General features: G+C 41.9%; 1 protein-coding gene across 2 annotated transcripts in view; it reads left to right on the top strand.

Annotated features, from left to right (window-relative positions):
* Positions 1-21,094, top strand: part of TUBGCP2 (tubulin gamma complex component 2) — a 238,931-nt gene that overhangs the window by 121,797 nt on the left and 96,040 nt on the right. For both annotated transcript variants that reach the window (XR_010792583.1, XM_066600339.1), the window contains exon 8: positions 19,441-19,621. Coding sequence is in view for 1 of the 2 variants with exons in the window: in XM_066600339.1 (XP_066456436.1) it covers positions 19,441-19,621 (181 nt within the window). In the remaining variant the exon portion in view is untranslated. The remainder of the gene's footprint in view (positions 1-19,440; positions 19,622-21,094) is intronic.

The raw sequence follows: 21,094 nt of genomic DNA on the forward strand, positions 1-21,094 counted from the left end.
CTGAATCAGCCTAAGTTATTATGCAGTCCCTTTAGTTCAGTGAAACTTAGATTTCTGTCCCTTATCTTAATGTGTTATCTGCCTCCCTTCTGGAAGCAGGGAGCTGAATCAGCCTAAGTTATTATGCAGTCCCTTTAGTTCAGTGAAACTTAGCATGGGATAGCAGAATTGTCAGTCCTATGACGTGTCAATCATGATATACTCTGCGGAGCAGAGTATATTCTGAATATGTCCGGATTTATCTACATCCGAAGCCTATACTACAGCTGATATTGAGTATATTATGAGACTTTATCTACAGTCTCTTATTTCATGAAGTTATCTATCTCCATGAGAGTGTATTATAAATCCCCAGCCTTTTAGCCCCCACCTTTTTTGAAAAAACAGACCCCTTCATAAAGTTAAACGACCCCCACTTTTTTGTTTTCACAACAAGAGAGAACGCAGGAGACTGATGCAAAGTTTTAAAAAGCTTTATTAAGTACACGTGCGAATACATAAATGAAAAAAGTTATAGAAATAATATAATTATTACACAATGAACTTTAACACGGATATAGTCGCATTTTTTACAGTGATTTACAAATTTAACCAAGCAGTTTGAAGCATTGGTAGACTCCTCTTTTTAGGCAGCAAGGTGGCCTGTGTCCCACTTGGCGGTGTGGAAGGATAAGGGAGGCTTTTCCTCTGCGGAGTAACGTGTGGTGAATCGGCGTTCAGGTCCATTTTCAGCGCCTGGATAATTTCTCTAGTGCCGTGGCTGCCAATGACCGTAGAAGGCATATTAATCTCGGCCATCGATCGCATAAAAGCGTCCCAACCCAGAGGGTAATTTTTCTTGGTAGCGCTATGGCTCTGCGTAGCATGACGGATCAGGTCCAATATGTTGGACCCTTGAACGGGTTGCCCTTTGTATACGAACTCCTCTTTAGCATTCCACGCTGTAATATCACCATTCTGCGATAACCTGTTTAGCAAAAGTTCAGCATTTTTTCTGAAATGGGGATTGACATGATTTACAATTTCATGAACAGCATTTCTATTAACAGGTTCGGCATTTGACAATTGCTGATGACCAGTATCACTTGGAGTTACAATGTTTAAAGTTGTTAGCTCTTTTGCAGCCTGTTTAGCATGAACCAAGTATCTTTGTAAAACAGCTGTGTATTTTTTAATTTTCACATCATCCGGTAGGTCGCTACGCTGTAAAACTGAGTTAATCTCGTCATCAAGGCGATGAATAGCAGCCTGTCGTATGTCAGGGATTGTAGGAACACTTTGCCTTATTTTGTTCAGTTCGTGTTTAGGAACTAAATACATTTTCTCCGCATGTTCCATTATCGGTTGGCAAGTAGACTCGTAATTATCGGTATTGCAAAACCCAAGAGTGAACCTATAAAACCGCCGGCCTGATTGACTATACGCCTCTTTTTCTTTACGGTCAGGGTTTTATCACCCAAACGTCTTATAGCGCTGCGCCATTTTTTTAACGCGTTTCTTTGACGTTCTTTTAGGGGTATACGACCTTTTAAAATGTTTAAAGCGATCTCCGCTATGGCTGTAACTAAATCATTGCTAGCGTTGCGTAAAATAGATTTTCTGACGTTGGGTTTAGCTTTCACCAGCCTTTTTAAGAGATTCCAATTACGACGGATTCTCTCAGACATCTTCTCACCAGAATGCACGGGGGGTAAAATAGGGTGCAAGACGGTGTACTCACTTTTTAGAGGTGATATTTTTGTGAATATACACAGCTGGTAAGGCTGGTGGAAACAAACCCGTTCTCAAGCGCAGCTCCTCCGGCGTATTACCTCTTAAATCTACCAGCAAATATCCATAAGGCTCGCGTGTCGCATCCTCAAATGCTTCTAAGAAGAAGCGCGTCTTTCCGGGGTACATCTGTCTCGCTAGTGTGACAATTTGCAATACATCACGAGGGGATCTGAAGAGAATCAAATACTTTGCATTTAAATTTATCGTTCGGCTTTTTTTACCTTGACAGAACACATTCTGCACAAGATATAAAATGCTGAGATTTCTGTGATGTACATACTTGGTAAATGCTTTTTCTATTTCGCTGTTTTCACTAGCGCTCTCCATAAGATCATCAACAACGGTCAAATTTACCTTGTCGGGCGGAAATAAGTCATCATCTATAAATGTCTTCGGAAGGCCCTCGATAAATCTGATGATAGGGAAAGAAGCAGTCAGTTCATCATACAGTTTTTGCCAGCAGGAGTAATACCACACAATGTTTTGGGGCTTGTGTGATATATGTGTTTCGGCATTATGTAACAACTGCTTTACAAAGTAACTTTTCCCAGAGTTAGAGGGTCCGGCTAAAATACACAAGAAGGGGTGTTGCAAACGTGTATCCATTATTTCAGCGCTAATAACCGAGATGTTATATTGTAAATTCGTCTAATAATCGCCTCCTCACTCGGTTTTGCACTTTGTGTAGCGCACCTGCGCCAGAGACCCGATGCTTCTTATTTCTTACAAAGCCTGGTCAGGAAAAGAAGCAGACGAGTCATGATACAGATTCAGCCAACATACATAAATTCAAACGATGTTACAGGACCTGAATAGAATGTGTCAGACGTCCGTCTGACATATGAGCTAATAGCCGAAAGGCAATGTCGTAAAATCATCTAACAAGTATCTCTTTGTGTAAACGCATCTTTGTGTTTTACGCAATGGCCTTGTTTCAATATCCCAGTATTTCTTATTTCTCACAATCCCAGGCTGTTCTATGTGAATAGATTTCTGCGTTTCAGGGGAGGAATTGTGCTGATAATCCAAAACTAGATCTTTTAGGCTGTCAAAATTTACATGTTGCGTGTTAGCAACGTTTAGAGTTATGCCTTTAACTTTTAAGACGGTTTTACCCGTGTTCAGCTTGTAGCCGTAGGTTTTAGGCCCCGCAGACACAAACTCTGTGATGTATGTGTCATCGGTTATCTCGCTGGTTAGCTCACCCAGGTAATCGCCTAACGGCGGATTCCACTCGCCTTCTCGATGCACAAAAATGACCGAGTCTGTGTCGTGATAAAGACACCTCTCCTGCAGTCGGTCCAGAATAGAGTACAATTCTAGTCTGGCGTAAGCGGTTGTGAAACAAGCTATAAAGATGTTTGTGTTTTTGTTGATTTTGTGATGTTCTTTTGTGTATTTCCAGGTGATGTTGGCTGTCTCGTCATCAATAAAATTCAAACCTGAAATCTCATAGTAGGGGAGAAACACGTACTCAAAAAGCTCGTCGGGATTAGTCACGATGCTGGTACACAGAAGGTCAGGTTTCTGGGCAAATTTACCCCACAAGGAGTTAAGGAAAAGTTTGGAGATTTGCCTTTTAGCGGAATTCACAACCACATTGTCAGGCTGTAATTGTACACCTTCTTTTTCAAGAAAGGCGGCGATGTATTCGCTTTTCTTGACATCATCCGTACACCAGCTTGGGTAACCAGAGGCCTCCTGTTTGTCCCTAAGATGTAACTTAATGTAGGGCGCAAACAGATCATCCGAGGTTCTAGGAAAATGCCAGATTTCATAGATGTGTGCTATCCTGTACCCTTTCTCTACGGCCATCTCTAGCTCTATCGTACACCAAGTACCGACAATAGCGCGGTCCTCCTCACTGTGTGTGCAGGGTTCTACCTGTGTGTTTAGAGCGCATCTGTAACAGAGGGGGAACATCAACTTCTTGTTCATTTTCACAGGCAATACCGGGAAAAATAAATCTCTGGGCGGATATACTTTAACTTTTGCAAGGCCAAAGTAATTTTTGATGTAACCAAAATCTTTATAAATGATCTCAGGGTGTCCTACAGGATATGTTTTTGTTTTGTTGACAAAGGGGTACAGACTGGTGAAATCGTAGTAATTTATCATCTCCCCAGCATCCTGCTTGTGATAGAGCTTTATGGCATTAGTTCGCCTGCCATAGAGTGCATCACGCGGTTCTAGCGGAACTGGGAACTGCATTTTGAGAAGAAATGATTGAAGCTGTGGATCCTTTTCAACCATTTCCTTCCACTCATGCTCCCACAAGACGCGCACTGTAAATCCGCATTGTTGTAAGAAACGTTTCTTGGCTAGAAAAGTGTGATACAGCTGGCTGTATGTGGTCTTAGTGAGTTTGTTTACATCCTTTTCATTGTAACAAGAGGCACATCCGTGGTAATAGCACCCGGCAAATTCAAAAGCGACGCGCTGGCCGTTAACAAACGCATAGCCGTCCAAAAAATAGCGGCCCACCTGTTTCTCACCTCCTCTCAGAGCATGTTGAATGTCAATGTTTTCTGTGTGAGACACGTACATGAGCCACTGAATAGCGGGTGTCGAGTAACGTTTTTTTGTTTTGTGATAATTATCAGCAGGTACAATGGCTATAGTGTCTTTTGGAAGGAATTTAAACATGTACATAGCCATACACACAGATGCCAGAGTGATGAGCTGAAAAGGATCAACACATATCGTCGTCGGAACCTTTTTGCGCCGCTCCGTACAGTATTTTAAAACAGTCTTTTTAGTCATTTCCATGACTCGATCTCTGAAAAGTTCGCATGCTTGTCTCAAAACAGCAACATCTTTTTTGCAATAATTCTTTAGCTCTGCTTTAAAATCAAAAACAACATCTTTTTGCGACTCATACCATTCCATAAACTCCTTTTTCTCATCAGACATCATGTATTCTACCCCATAATATTTAACACCAGGTAGGGGTCCGACATAATTTTGATTTTCCTCAGTGTTGAAAAAGTGTGGGAAGTGTCCCTTGGAATCAGAAAAGCCCATAGCTTGCGGCAACTTGCTAAGTTTCATGGGTATGAAACTCAGCGAGTCTATGAACCTCAAGTTCATATCAGGCGCTGTCACACACAAAAGCCGACCTCCTTGACTAATCAGCTTTACACGTATTCGTTCTCGGATCAACTGCTTAACGATAAAATACGCATCATATCTACCAGCATTGTGGGCGATAAAGGTGTAGCCTGCAAACTTGCCACTGGCAAAGAACTGGACAAACTCACGAGTGCACGTTTTACCCTCGAACTCCCAAGAGTTCTGACCGTACAAGGTCGTCGCAAAAATGAAATTCGCTATATGCAAACCCGTATCCTGTGAACATTCAAAATCGTAAAAAATATACCGTTCGTTTTTCTTAGGCGGTTTGTAGCGCTGCATGTAGCACAGATGTCTATCAAATTTTTGCAACGGGGCACGACAAACGTGGCAGCACAGCCCCTTACATTTATGACCATCATCACTGTTGGGCACAAATCGATAACAACGATCACAAAATGTTTTAACTCTGCAAAACGTAAAATCAATCGCAGCCAACTTCTCATGCCGTGATAAACATTCGCTCGAGCGACAAAATACACGACAGTTGGGACAGCGATACTGTTGTCCGATACTTTCAGCGCAATCATTTTTTTGGCATGCTGTACAAAAATGCAGGCAAGAATGGTTATTCTTGTGGTGGTAAACTGAATTACAATGATCACAAAAATATTGTTCTCCAATAAAGCTTTTGATGTTTGTAATTCCGTAGTAATGTTTATCATGATACAAAATATATACAGTTTTACCCGCGGACACGGAGCCTGTGTGATAATAGCGCCAATCACCATCGCTATGATACAGAATTTTGATAGATATGTTCAGGTATCTCTCAAAAGCATCTACATCACTAAAACTGACCAGCTGGTTTTCAGGGATTCCAAGAGCAGCGTGTAGCTGCTTAGCACGTGCCAATAAATCACCATCAGCAGCAGGAGCAGTTGCCCCCACCTCCAGCATTGCGTACAGACTAGCAGCCAAACATAGGTTTGAATCATAATTGTTAAAGTCATACAACCAGCGCTTTTTCTGTTTGATGATCTTTGTGTAAAGTATAGAATTCAAGCGCCTGCGACGAGTCACACCACCTCTCCTATTTTTTATTATTGTGACAACCAGATGCAAACAATCTCCGGATAAACATTCTGCATTACTTTGAAGTGCTGAAGCCACAGCGCTTAAAAAGCTCTCCACATTAAAATCATCCCTGAGCTGCTTTTTGGAATAAACCGTATCCAGAGAACTGCCACCATTCCGACTTAGATGTATGTAGTCGCCGGGCTGAATATCAGTCCGTATTCTATTGAACAAAGACTCAACAGCACCATGAATGGCCCTCATAGCATCGGTAAATGACTGTATACGGTCTAAATTCACAAACCTGAAATGCTCTACATGCTCAATGCCCCTGAACCTTGAAAGTTCGCAGCGTCTATGAAAAAAAGACTCTAAAAAAACCGACCCAGCACCAGGCTGATCAACAACTACATCGGACTCATGATGTTCAGACAGTTGTGAATGTTGCAGTGTGTCTGCATCCTGTCTCTGTGTTGTGTCGTGTAGACTTTCTACTTTTTCTACGGTCTATGGACATCCTAGCTGTGTGGAGCATTTTTATAGCTTTTTTAACAACCCGTGATCTGTGAAAGCCAAGACGTTTGTTTTTGTTACATTTTTTCAATCCAGAGCCTGTCATTGACAGTCATGAGGAACCACTTGCGTGCTTTCTCGCTAATTCAGTCAATTCTCTCTTTAAAGCAAATATTTCTGGACCTCTGCGAGAGTCTGGCTCGGAGGTCAAAAGCTTCTGAGCCCTTTCGTGCACAGCTTTCAAGGATGCTGCTATCCCACCAATCTGAAGGCCATATGGTGTATGCTATCAAATTCATTCCCTATAGCTGCAGACCAATACCTCTCTGAATTGACAATGGTTTTATCATAGTGCGTTTTTTGTCTTTTACCCTCTGCGTTTTCAAGAGCTGCCCCCCTCTTTCTACGACTAACAGTGTTAGTGAGTGATCCAGATAGATTTTGCGGTGTATCAGGCCCCACAGCGCTATGACCAGGCAGCATATTTGCACCTATTGCTGTGATGTTTTTGGGAGCTACGCTTCTCTTTCTACGTGTTTTAGGGGCAGTGGGTGCTGTGTCTAGTGTTTGTTGTGTATCACATGTAGGTATGCTATGACAGTCCCGTATATCGTTTGAATTTAAGGCATGCGGCTTACCAACGCTTCTGTCGCTATTCGGGCATTCAACCATCGCAGAAACTGCTGAGAGAGCTTCGTATCCGCCACTCCCATCTTGACGGGTTAACGGTCCTAGTCCAGGATTTATGCGTGCAAAAGAAGCTGTATTATAATCCTCTCTGACACCTCCATTTTGCGGCTTTAATGGAGGTGGTCTCGGTTTGCAGCGACCAGCAGAAGTTGTGTTGTATTCCACAGATAGAGATTGGTCTTCATCTAGCTCTGAAATCGGTAATAGCGAGTCGTATCTTGGCCGGCCATTTTGAGGCTTAAACACGCTGAGCTCCGGGTTGACACGCGTCGCTGAAGGATTGGCATATCTAGGCACTGGCTGTATTAACTCAGATGCGGGTGTTGGATTATAGTTCATCAGTGATGCAGTATCTATATATAAAAAAGAAAATGTGTCGGAATGAGTAAAACATAATCCGTCGATATACGTTCTAAGTTACCTATTACGCAGCGTATTAGCAACAAGCGTATAGCCTGACTCAACGCCATAGATTACATCGCTAAACAAGGGTTAATAATGCGCAGCAGAGCCATGTTTGATGCCGCTTAACACAGCTAACGCGTACTAAAAGTTACCCAGACTACAGCAATGCATGGCAGCATGTATATTTATGCAGCGATGTACTAAAAAGCTAATCAGACTACATCTATGCGTATTAACGTGTGTATTTACAAGTATTTAAATATGTTTAATCGCTTAACTTACGCCATTGCGGTATAATGTTAGGGGCGTCAGGCCTGTGCTTTTTTGCCGGGATATTTTCTTTATTCGCCTGCGTTCCAGGATTCATCCAATTTTTCACATGGTCCGACATTTCACAGGCTTTAGAGACTTGGGTGTCTTTAGCATCTTCTGGTGCAATTGACATCTCTGTAGAAAAAAAAGCAATTTAGTTTCTACATCTACACGTTTGCAAATATGGACAAAGGCCTTAATTATATAAATCATACCTCCGAGTGCAATATCTAGAATCTCAGCAACTGCAGAACATTCTTCAGAACTCGTAGGAAACCGTTCAGCCAGAACGTCAGCGCCCAAATTCTGGATATCGTATAGATCCGCTTAAACATTGAAAAAAAGTGAAAATGATCAGAAATGCGTATAAATAACGTGATTTATAAAAAGAAAAAATTAAATACAGTTTTACCTTGTTCGGCTTCAGTATACAGATTTGCCAGAAGATGTTGTGTATCGTTACCTTGAGCGTCCATCTGAAATTAAAAAAGAACTTTCTGTGAATATTTCTAAAATGCACGTCAAAATCTCTTTAGTTATATTAAAATAAAAGAAATATAAACAAATAAAAAAATACAGGAGATATTTACCTTTCAGCTGAGGGAGAGAGAGTTCAGAGAGCTTCTGTGTGAGGTTAGATGCTGTTATGACATCGCTGTTTCAATTGTCCTTTTTAAAGAGCTTCGCGCGGGAAAATGGTCATCCACCTAGCTATCTATGCTAACTAGTAACAGATGTGTCAACCTGCCAAAAACCTGCTATGTCATTAGTTTTAACCACTAAAGACATTTGTAGACTCGACTTGTTAGCTATCAGTAATCTGCTATGTCACTCGTTTTTATCCACTAAAGACATTTGTAGAGTCGAGTTGTTAGCTGCCAAAAACCTGCTATGTCATTTGTTTTTAGCCACTAAAGACATTTGTAGAGGAGGCTTGTTAGCTATCAGTAATCTGCTATGTCATTCGTTTTTAGCCACTAAAGACATTTGTAGAGGAGGCTTTCATAGAAGCCTTCTTTGATGTAGCTTGATTAACGCCCAATTCATGTGGTAAAGTTCCTCTTGATGCTTATCACACACAGGGCATCTGTTTTTTCCTCTGACCCTGTGTTTTTCCCTGGACTTTTGAAAAGCTGGAGCTTTCTTTAGATTTATTACCTTAAACCAGTATGGATTCTAGAAGCTCTGAAGACATTTTACGCAGAAGATATTTTAATCCCACAAAGCCTGGCTCATTCGGTGGAATTGATAAGCTATGCAAGCATATTAATGGTGTGAAACGCCGACGTGTTGCCCAGTGGCTAACAGCGCAAAATACTTAGTCTTCATAGAGCTGCCAGAAAGAACTTTGTAAGAAATAAAATAATTGTATCAGATATCGACTATCAGTGGCAGGCTGACCTCGTAAGCTTAATACAATATTCTAAAGAAAACAACGGCTTAAAATATATTTTAACAGTTATAGATGCGCTATCAAAATATGCGTGGTGCGTAGGTTTATCAGACAAATCAGGAAGCAGTGTCGCGAAAGCCTTCGAGCTGATATTTGAAAATGATGGCCGTGTCCCCCAAAAACTTCATACAGACCTCGGAAGGGAATTTGTGAACCGCCCCATGAAACAGCTTTGTAGTTCCTACAGTATACATTTCTATACGACTAACTCCGTAAAGGCCGCATTGATTGAACGTTTTAACCGGACTTTAAAAACACGAATGTGGCGATACCTCACACAGCGTAACACTTTTCGTTATATCGACATATTACCTGATCTTGTATTCAGTTATAACCGAACTTATCATCGTACTATTCAGTGCCGTCCAGTGGATGTAACGAAAAATAACTCTTTAAGAATATGGCGAAATGTCTACAGCGATATTCTGAACTCGAGGCATGACAACCCTTCATTAAATATTGGGGATAATGTACGAATTTCTCAATATAAAGGAACATTTGCGAAAGGTTATGAGCAATCATTCACGGATGAAATTTTTGTAGTCAAATCTATTAATACGCGGTTTCAAAAACCACTCTATAAACTAGCCGACCTGAGCGGCGATCCTATAGAGGGAACATTTTATAAAGAGGAGATACAGCGCGTACCGGCTGACGCTAACCGTATTTGCAGAATTGAAAAAATACTGAAGAAAAGACGGCGACGCGGTACTACGCATTATTTTGTAAAGTGGCTCGGATACCCTTCAAAATTTAGCAGCTGGATCACTGAAAATCAGTTGACGACCGCATAGATCATGGAGTCTGGCTCGTTTTATATAACTCTCCCTAGTAACGCGTCCTCTAAAATTTACCCTGAAAACACAATTTCTACTTATACTACGAAATTGGCTAAGCCTGTTCATCTCTCGGGACCTTATGAAGTGGCATTAACGGAGATACAGTACCCCCATACGTGGGACACGCTTGATCCGTACGAAGGCAACTTTTTCATCGCTAAACAGGGGGGTGTCTTTAACGAGTATTATATGAAGCCTGGATTTTATTCTAACATTGCGGATTTGGTAAGAGCCATCAATGAACGAATTGAAGTCTTGAAGATAACAAACGACGTATTTAAACTGCGTTATGACGCTGTGAGAAGAATTGTCACAGTTTCCGATTCGCCAACCATACAGTTTGCCCCGGGACATAAGTTGTCGGTTCTGTTAGGCCTGCCAGAATATAGCGAAGCATCTGTCGGTACTATACCTGAAAGACGAAAACAATACGCCGATATAAACGCAGGATTTTATACATTATTTATTTACACAGATATCGTTCAGCATCAGATTGTGGGAGATAGCTATGTCCAATTATTAAGAAACGTTGAAATTAGCTGTAAAAATACCGATATTGTCACATTGCACTACGCCCGCCCGGATTACATACCCTTGTGCAAACATCATTTTGACTCTATCACAATTACAATTTTATCCGATCAGGGCAGTCCTGTTAAATTCAAGTACGGAAAAAGCTTAGTACGATTACACTTTAGGCCGCGCAACGAATCGTCACGTTAAATGCTGTCTCAGAGGGTGTATGGTGACCCCCAAGTGTACGTGAATTATTACGTGGCTCAGTCGGGTCGTGGTCTGGAAAGCTTCCGGGGTGATGAGTATATGTATGGGGCGGGGCTTGCTGGATTGTTCCGTGGGCTTTTTAGAAGAGCCGTTCCTCTTTTCAGAAAAGGCCTAGAATTAGTAAAACCGCATGTAAAGACGGCTGTCAAAAACATCGCTAAAGACGCAGTCACAACTATCTCCACAGCTGTTATGGATCGGATCAATCAGACCCAGCAAGCTCAAAGTGGTTCAGGCCTTGTTTATGTCACCAAAAATACTCGTAAAAGAAAAAGGCGTCTCGCAACGCCCCCGATGCTCATGGATAAGAGCGCTTTGCGTAAAAGACGACGACGTCAGAAACAGGTTAGACGCTCAGCGGACGACATCTTCTAACTCCCCAACATGGCTTTCATACACGACGGGTCCATAGAATGCACCAAATCTGAATTGGATATTTTCGCCATACCGCCCACACAAACGAGTATTGAAAAATCGCTATTTGTTGAAGTACAGCCTATAGCGGCACTCACCGAGAACGCACCATTGGAATTCTTCATATCGGGCAGCGGCGAATATTATTATGACTTAAATAATACCCTCCTACATCTAACCTGCCGTATAGTTAAACAAGATAACTCGGACATCCCAGACGGCGCTCGCGTTGCATTTATTAATTATCCTATAGCGACGCTTTTCAACCAAGTGGACATCACGCTGGGGGATCGTATTATCTCGCAATCAGATAATCTTTATAGCTATAGAGCGTATATTGAAACTATTTTGAATTATGGTTCTCAAGCGCTGGCGTCACAACTTACGGCTGGACTGTTCTACAAAGACACGTCTGGTCATCATCATGATAGGACTCTTGATGGCCCCAACTTAGGCTTCATCAAAAGAGCCCATGCCTCACGCCGTTCTAAATCTGTGGAACTTTTGGGTCCTATTTATGGGGATATATTTAACCAGCCAAAGCTCATATTAAATGGATTGGATCTTAAGGTCAAAATGACTAGAAATAAAGACTCTTTCTGCCTGATGTCTTCCGATCCCGAGCCGTATAAAGTTCAAATCACGCGAGCGTCCCTGTTCATAAAACGCGTGCAAGTGTCACCGGCTGTCAGAATAGGTCACAGCCAAGCACTTCTTTCATCCACGGCTAAATATGGGCTAGAAAGAGCCTGCCTAAAAGTCTATAGCGTGCCTGCAGGGGCCCGAATTACGAACCATGAAAATCTGTTCCTCGGGCAGATTCCTAAAACAGTGATATTAGGATTTGTCGATAATGAGGCCTTTAGCGGATCATATCAGAAGAATCCTATCTGCTTTAATCATTACGACATCAATTTTGCTTCTCTGTATCTGGACGGACAACAGATACCCGCCAGGCCTTTTCAGCCTAATTTTGATGCCGAATTAGCCATTAGAGAGTACATGGCTCTTGTGCATATTTCCGGAAAGGACAAATCAGACAGCGCGATCGCTATTGACCGAGAAGAATACATTCGCGGTTATACATTTTTTTCTTTTGATCTTTCTCCGGATCAGGAACCAGGATTACACTACTCCCTCATTAAAACGGGGAACCTGCGGGCAGAAATCAGATTTGCCGTCCCTACGCCGCACACTATAAATATGATAGTGTACGCCCTCAACCCAGCTATTCTGGAGATAAACCACAGAAGAGAAGTCCTGTATGATCACAACTAATCATGAACACTCTACAGATTACAAATCTTCTCAAGGCAGATCCTTATACCGATCAGCTATTTGCGGGTGTATATCCCTGTGACTTCTTACCCCGTGATGTTGTATCTCAAAAACCGGCCGCCTATGTTGTAAACACAGACGATTCCAGCCATCCAGGTCGTCACTGGGTACTAATTATCTTGTGTGATGATGAGAAAGCCCTATTTTTTGATAGTTACGGCTTACCACCGACAAGTGAGCTATTTCCAAAGGCGTTTATAAACTTTTTAAAACGGAATTGTCGCACATGCATATATCAAGATAATCAGTTACAAGATACGCTTAGCGCTTATTGCGGCCATTACTGCGTGTTTGTACTTTACCAAATTGCTAGGGGAGTTTCTTATAAAAAAGTATTGGATTGTTTCAGTGACAAATTTAAATCAAATGATGTATTTGTGGCAGCGTTTGTAAAGTATAATATACCACGCATAAACTACGGCTGTAGATTGAATTGTACATATAGCCAGGGCTGTTGCCCCTTTGGTCCTTGAGTGATCATTTTTTCAGAAAGTGGCTATGTTTACTTGATTGACTGATTGGTCTTATTTCCCGCCTCATATTTATGCATACAATTCATTAGTATGCACACGCCCACGTCGCTTTTCGCTGGTTTCCAGCGCAGTAAGAATATTTCAGTCTGCTTCGCAACTCTGACGAGCTCACAACTACTAAGCCATGATGTATGAAGCTATGGACACCGCACCGCGAAAGGCGGATAAAGAGCGCCACGATGCTGATGTGGCTGCTATTTTACAGCGAAGTGATTTGACCACAGGATTCAAGCATGGCGCGGTCCTTTTGCTACACAGACTCACGCTGAACAGGAAAGTTATAGCGTGGAACACTAAAGGGGAGTTCGTCTACAAAGAAAACGCTATCAGAGGGTCCAGTATCCAGAGTTTGATCCGTCATGCTACGCAAAACCACAGTACTACCAAGAAAAGTCACCCTCTGGGGTGGACCACCTTCATGCATGCTTTGGCTGAGATTAATATGCCTTCTACGGTCATTGTTGACCCCCGACTACGAGAGGACCTGGATGAATTAAAAATGGAATATTTGATCACCGCTTTGGCCGCTCTGAAATTGTAAGAAAAATGTTGACCCCCAAAGAGCGCCACGATGCTGATGTGGCTGCCATTTTACAGCGAGGTGATTGGGAGCCACGGCACTAGAGAAATTCTCCAGGCGCTGAAAATGGACCCGAACGCCGATTCACCACACGTTACTCCGCAGAGGAAAAGCCTCCCTTATCCTTCCACACCGCCAAGTGGGACACAGGCCACCTTGCTGCCTAAAAAGAGGAGTCTACCAATGCTTCAAACTGCTTGGTTAAATTTGTAAATCACTGTAAAAAATGCGACTATATCCGTGTTAAAGTTCATTGTGTAATAATTATATATATTATTTCTATAACTTTTTTCATTTATGTATTCGCACGTGTACTTAATAAAGCTTTTTAAAACTTTGCATCAGTCTCCTGCGTTCTCTCTTGTTGTGAAAACAAAAAAGTGGGGGTCGTTTAACTTTATGAAGGGGTCTGTTTTTTCAAAAAAGGTGGGGGCTAAAAGGCTGGGGATTTATAATACACTCTCATGGAGATAGATAACTTCATGAAATAAGAGACTGTAGATAAAGTCTCATAATATACTCAATATCAGCTGTAGTATAGGCTTTGGATGTAGATAAATCCGGACATATTCAGAATATACTCTGCTCCGCAGAGTATATCATGATTGACACGTCATAGGACTGACAATTCTGCTATCCCATGCTAAGTTTCACTGAACTAAAGGGACTGCATAATAACTTAGGCTGATTCAGCTCCCTGCTTCCAGAAGGGAGGCAGATAACACATTAAGATAAGGGACAGAAATCTAAGTTTCACTGAACTAAAGGGACTGCATAATAACAGGCTGATTCAGCTCCCTGCTTCCAGAAGGGAGGCAGATAACACATTAAGATAAGGGACAGAAATCTAAGTTTCACTGAACTAAAGGGACTGCATAATAACTTAGGCTGATTCAGCTCCCTGTGAAAAGTGACAGAAAGTAGCAGTCCTGTCACTTTTCAGTTTGACGAGTTAGACACCAGAAGGAGGACAGCTGACACAGCAACATAAGGGGCGGAAAGTGACAGGGGGCGTGGTACCTGTCACTTTTCAGTTTGACGAGTTATATCTATGTATTACTACTAATAGCATTGCGTATCTTGTATATCATTAAAGGATAAAAGGCCGCAGATTAAATCACGCAGTGGTTCGTCTGCATTTGGCTTTGGACACACCGCTCTGTGTACTCTTTGTATTATAACTGCGCTAGCTCTCTTCTCCCAATAAATCTGTAAATATGGCTGCTGCCATGTTTCTAAGCATGTCTGGTGCATAGGATTCATGGAGTCCTTTGATCCCAATGTTACGTCGCCGACTCCTATTTTCTTGATCTTCTATCAGGACCAATGCTCTGTCAATTTGGTGTCTCTGTCTTGTCATATGGTCATAAATTGTTTGTTTGAGTGACAAATGTCCAAATTTGTATTTTCCAACTCCCCCACACTTTTGCCAATATGCTGAGAGGACAGGTTGTATAGTTTGTGCCAATGCCTTCTTCAGGAATTCTTTAGATATGTTTGCACTCTGGGTATTGCTTTGCTCCAACTCGGTGTCACTCTTTATGCCTGAATCTGCAGGGATATCTCCCGTTTACTTGTGTCGGATGTCTCCCGGAAGCTCCCGCAGGAGAGTGTGTACACCTCTTTTTTAAGTAGCGTTGCAGATCTGTCTGACACTTAGTGGCAGACTGCTGTCCAGAGGCCTGGCCAATTTTATCCTTACCTGACTTGACCATTGTGTTAGTTCAATTCTAATGTCGCTGCTGCGTAGGGCACATGTAGGAGATAAGATTTAGGACATGCTAGTTCTGTAACTTTAGTTGCTACCCAGAACAGAGTCTTAATGTCCAATGCATCAAAGCTTAGTCTTTGTGTTAAGATTTAATTTTTTTATTTTTATTTTTTCCTTGTTGAGTATGTTAAACTGGGTAGTTAGGGAGATTGATGGAGTTTGTGGTCAGCCACCTTCTAAGGGGAAATTAACCAGATAGGTTGAGGTTTAGTGAGATCCACCCACTACCAGCCGTGGGCCTTTGTCTAGCCTTAATAGGCTAACTATAGTGCTAGTGCTGATGTTTTGTTCTATGTTATGAATGGAGCTGTTACTCACTGTGGTCTTGGTTTTCTTTTCCCCTTGATGGGGGCTACAGCCTCCTGTGAAAGGAGGGGCTCAGTCTCTGAGTTTCCAGGAGTCTCAGCTGCAGCTTGTGATTGTTCTCAGCAAGAGAAACAACGTAATCTTGTAGATATGATACCTTTTAATGGCTAACAAAAATACATGATGTAATAATAGCGAGCTTGCGAACCAATTCCGGGTTCTTCTTCAGGCTTAATGGATTGGATCTGAAGAGGCATGGATATTTATACACACTTATAACATACATACTTATGACAAGGCACAGATATGGATGTGATTGGTTCGTACTTAAAAGGAATTCTGCAACAGCAAACCAACTTTTTTTGTCTAGGCACTGATAGCGGAGTGAAAGTTTTATGGTCCCTAAATTACTGTTGGGGGGGGGAGGTTGGGCAGGCTAGAAATGCTACAAGAGGTGCACAAACATTTTTAGCTAAACACTGATAAGGGAGTGAAAGTTTATGGTCCCTGAATTACTGTTGATGGGGGTCTTATCTGTATAATAAATGTCTCACACTTCCCATTCACGCATAAATCCTGGGGAATAATTTAACCCAGTATTCAGCGTGTCAAAGGTTGTTATCAATTTATATTCCCAAATTCTTCTGTGGTTTTGTGACTTGAAACCATCCTTCAATATCAAAACTGTCCTATCTCCTATGTTATGTCCATGGTTAGAGAAGTGCTCGACCACAGGCAATTCTCTTTTTCTGTGTTTAATCGTGTGGCGATGAGATCTCATCCTTGCTTTCAGTTTCTGTCCTGTTTCTCCAACATAAAGACCCCCGACAGGACATTTACTGCACATGATCAAGTACACAACATTGGACGAGGAACATGTGAATGTCCCTGGGATCTTATAGTCCTGCTGTGTGTTGGGGATCCGTATCCTGTCCGCAGTCAGTACATGTGAGCAGGTCTTGCAGCTCCTTACATTACAGGGATAAGTTCCTTTTTGTGTGTCAGATGGTAATGCACTCCTGATTATAAAGTTCCTCAAGTTAGGAGGTTGCCTGTAACACAAAAGCGGAGGGTCCGGGAATATGGTTTTCATCCTTGTGCAGGGTATGGTGGAGTTTTCTTGCCTTTTTCCTTAGTACCTCTAGCTTGTATGACCCTGTAGCTGCCGTCTCCTTTAGGCTGCACCACTGATCTCTGTGCTGTTGGCGCTCCCATGCTGTGGTAGCTATCACTTTACTTGCCGAGCTCTCCTGTCTGGAGGAGCTCGCTTCTATCTTATCACAGATTCCGGGCGGTCCGCAGAGCTTCCTGTCACATCGTACTTGGCCGCGGGCACCTGAGAATATAGTCCCCGGCTCGGCTACCTGCCAGGCCTCCAGCCGTGACGTCTCTTCCTGGTGCTTCCGATAGAGCTGCAGGGGTACTCTGTGCCTCCTTGCCTGACAGGGTGGCACTCATGAGTCTAATGAGGTCTTCTAGACGTTCAGTGCTGTAGCAAAAGCACGAGTTTGTGCCATTTGCAGCGGAGCTCTTTCCTGTGCGACCTCTCGTTATGGTAGTTATGGCGCGCCCCCATTGAGAGTAATTTTTAAACCACCAAAGATTTAATTGGTTTTCCTCTTCAATTCATTCCCACATTTTAGCAAGAAGATCTTGAATGCCCTGAAAAAATGTAAGAATTTGCAAAAACAAAATGAATATGGGCGTATGTGGAAATCCAACATGGGGAGAAGGAGTAATGTGATAGTTCCTGATTCCTCTTCGCCTTCATCAGAGCTTTCAATCTATAAATGTAATATCAATAGCATAGGTGTTATCAAAGTGGGTCGGAAAGATTTGTTAGATTGTCTTTTCAATACATGATTTGCATTCCACTCACCTTGATCACAGCGTCCACATCATTATTATGTTATGTGTCAAAGGACTCCATGTCATAGAAATATTGCTTGTAAGCCTGGGGAAAAAAATCAAGATAAGAGTTTGCAATTCTCAACAAGTCAGGAAATGTAGCCTGAACTTTCACATACATATTCATATGTACAATGGCCAGCAGTACACTTTGCCCTTCCTGAAATAAGACATCATTGCAATCTACTTGATTTCAACATCAAATTGTTTACGTTGGAATGGTGTATTTCATCATGTGATCAGATCCCAAGGCCAGAGCCTAGGTGGTGTGCTGTGCACATTGAGAGTGCTGTCATGACAGCCCTACCACCACAGAGGGAACAACATCAGAGAAAGTCAAGCTGGAGTGTTGCATGTTACAGCCTGAGCACCCGCAAGGCCTCAGCTTCGGTGACGCTCAGCCATGAGTATTCAACATCACAGCCTGAGCATGCCCGAGGTCGTAGTTTTGCAGATGCTAAGGCTGTTGTGTCGCTTGTCACTGCCTGAGCACCTCCAAGCCCGCAACTTTGGTGATGCTCAGGCAGGAGTGTTGCATGTCACAACCTGAGACTGCTGATGGAGTCATCTGTAATAAAACCACCGCTTTCTGGTGCCATTTAGGAGAACATGTCACTGGCCTTGGGAATTCTTTCCATTTCTTCTTTGTAAAATTCAGTTGCCTCCTTTTAGCTTTCTTACCACAGGAGGCTATTATCTGCGGTATTTATCTGCCTTCTGGCTTCCTCATATTCTCGCATGCTGACTGCGATGCAAAATACGATTTCCATCAGATGTGTTATCTTTATGTTCACCCTAGCTTGCATGTGTACATGTACATGCTTTTCCAGAACTTAACTCTTTTGCTGTATTTGTTTCGCTACAGTCTTCCTAAGCTCCGTATCCTCCAGGTGTGTCAGAGTGACATTGCTTCCCTTATTCCCACCTGGGGTTCATTTTTCACTCCACTCCCTAGACAGAGGCTAGAGGGAGGAGGTCTGGGACAACATTGCTGGTTCTAGCCCAGCTGGGTCAAGCTTCGAGACATTTTTGTGGTGGAGACAAGGATACACCAGTACCATCGTTTTTAGGTCCTGCTAGATTGCAGAAATATTAATCCCGGGCCATATTTTTACTTTGGCATAGGATTATAGCCCAGGACAAAGCACTGTATATTACAGCACTTGGTTCTTAAAGGGTTAAATATTTGAATGAATAATCCCCACAGCCCGGAGTATCAGGATTCAAAACCTGCAGGCACTTCACTTGGACTGCATCACACTTGGTGAAGTGTTTGAGAAGCAGTGAGGACACTCCACTTCCGTGTAAATGTAAAAAAAACGTTTACTATTCGTTCACTTCTCATTAAAGATGACTTTCAGTCAGCCTTAGAAACATCGCTAGGTCGTGGAATTCTCGCACAGTGTAAATGCTGTAAATAACTGAGCGAGAAGCCAGCGATCCGGCTGTTATCTGTCTGTCTAAACGCTCTGCCCAAGCGCCACAACCTTACCAGTGATGTCAGCGCCCGTGCAGTCGCTTAGACAACTCTCATCCAATCTGGGGGTTGGACTGCAACTAGTCAAACATTGATGGCCTATCCTAACCCATTAAATTGTACTTTATTAAAAAATAGGATAACAACTAAAAATTTCATCTTTCTTATGATTCATGTTCTGCATTGTTGTTGCAAGGTCCATCAAGCATTATTTCCTCATGGATCAAGGAGACTTTTTTGTCCATTTTATGGATCTCACAGAGGAAGAACTGAAGAAAACAGTTGAAGATATAATTCCACTCCGGCTGGAGGCTCTGTTAGAACTGGCTTTGCGAATGAGTACTGCAAATACAGATCCTTTTAAAGATGATCTAAAGGTACTGTGAACATATGAAAGCAAGCAGGAAATTGAATTTCAGCTTTTTTTTATAGATTGAAGAGCATTCATAATTAACATGTCAAGAATCATTGCCTTTGTTTACTAGTCTAGTCTTGAAAAATGTGTACTTTCTTACCCAATGAAATGCATTCAAACAATTTTCTTGTTCGTATCATTGGGGGCTCAGCATCTATATATATAAAGACGAAAGCCCTCACTGACTCACTCACTGACTGACTCGCCAAAAGTTCTCCAACTTCCCAATGTCGTAGAAACATGAATTTTGGCGCAAACACAGATTATCTCCAAAATAGGAAAAGTAATTGGGTCCCAACTCGATTATTCAATTCTAGCGCAAAAGAATTAGCGTCGAAATTTAACGTATATAATCTAAATCTCTCACTTCCCAATGTCATAGAAACTTAAAATTTGGCACGAGCATTGAATATGTCATAAATAGGAAAAGCTAATGGGTCCCAACTCGATTATTCAATTCCATGCGCAAAAGAATTAACGTCCAAATTTTACGTACGGAATGTAATTTTCTCACTTTCCGTTGTCATAGAACCGTGAAATTTGGCACGAGCATTGATTATGTCATAATTAGGAAAAGCTAATGGGTCCCAACTCGATTATTCAATTCTATGCGCAAAAGAATTAGTGTCCAAATTTTATGTGCGGAATGTAATTTTCTCACTTTCCGGTGTCATAGAAACGTGAAATTTGGCACGAGCATTGATTATGTCATAAATAGGAAAAGCTAATAGGTCCCAACTTGATTATTTAATTCTAGCACAAAAGAATTAGCGTCGAAATTTTACGTACATAATCTAAATCACTTTCCAATGTCATAGAAACATGAAATTTGCCATAAGCATTCAATATGTCATAAATAGGAAAAGCTAAGGGGTCCCAACTCGATTATTCAATTCTAGCGCAAAAGAACTAGCGTCCAAATTTTATGTACGGAATCTAATTCTCTCACTTCTTGGTGTCATAGAAACATGAAGTTTGGAACGGGCATTGATAATGTCATAAATAGGAAAAGTTAATGGGTCCCACCTCGATTGTTCAATTCTAAGCGCAAAAGAATTAGCATCCACATTTTACGTGCAAAATTTAATTCTCTCACTTCCCGATGTCATAGAAACTTGAAATTTGGCACGGGCGTTGATTATATCATAAATAGGAAAAGTTAATGGGTCCCAGCTCGATTATTCAATTCTAAGTGCAAAAGAATTAGTGTCCAAATTTTACGTATGGAATCTAATTCTCTCACTTCCTGATGTCATTTTATATAAAGGAAACGTCACATGGTTACCTCCCCGTGGTGTTTCCTGGGTAACGCAGAGAACTATGCAAAATGGTGAACATATGTTTTTCCGGTATCTCTAAAGTAGCCACGACTTCAGAAGATTTTCCGTGTGAACACCAGATAAACACCAGTACCAAATTAACTCGGGCGAAGCCG

Source organism: Eleutherodactylus coqui, chromosome 4 (assembly GCF_035609145.1).
Source record: "Eleutherodactylus coqui strain aEleCoq1 chromosome 4, aEleCoq1.hap1, whole genome shotgun sequence".
Lineage (NCBI taxonomy): Eukaryota > Metazoa > Chordata > Amphibia > Anura > Eleutherodactylidae > Eleutherodactylus > Eleutherodactylus coqui.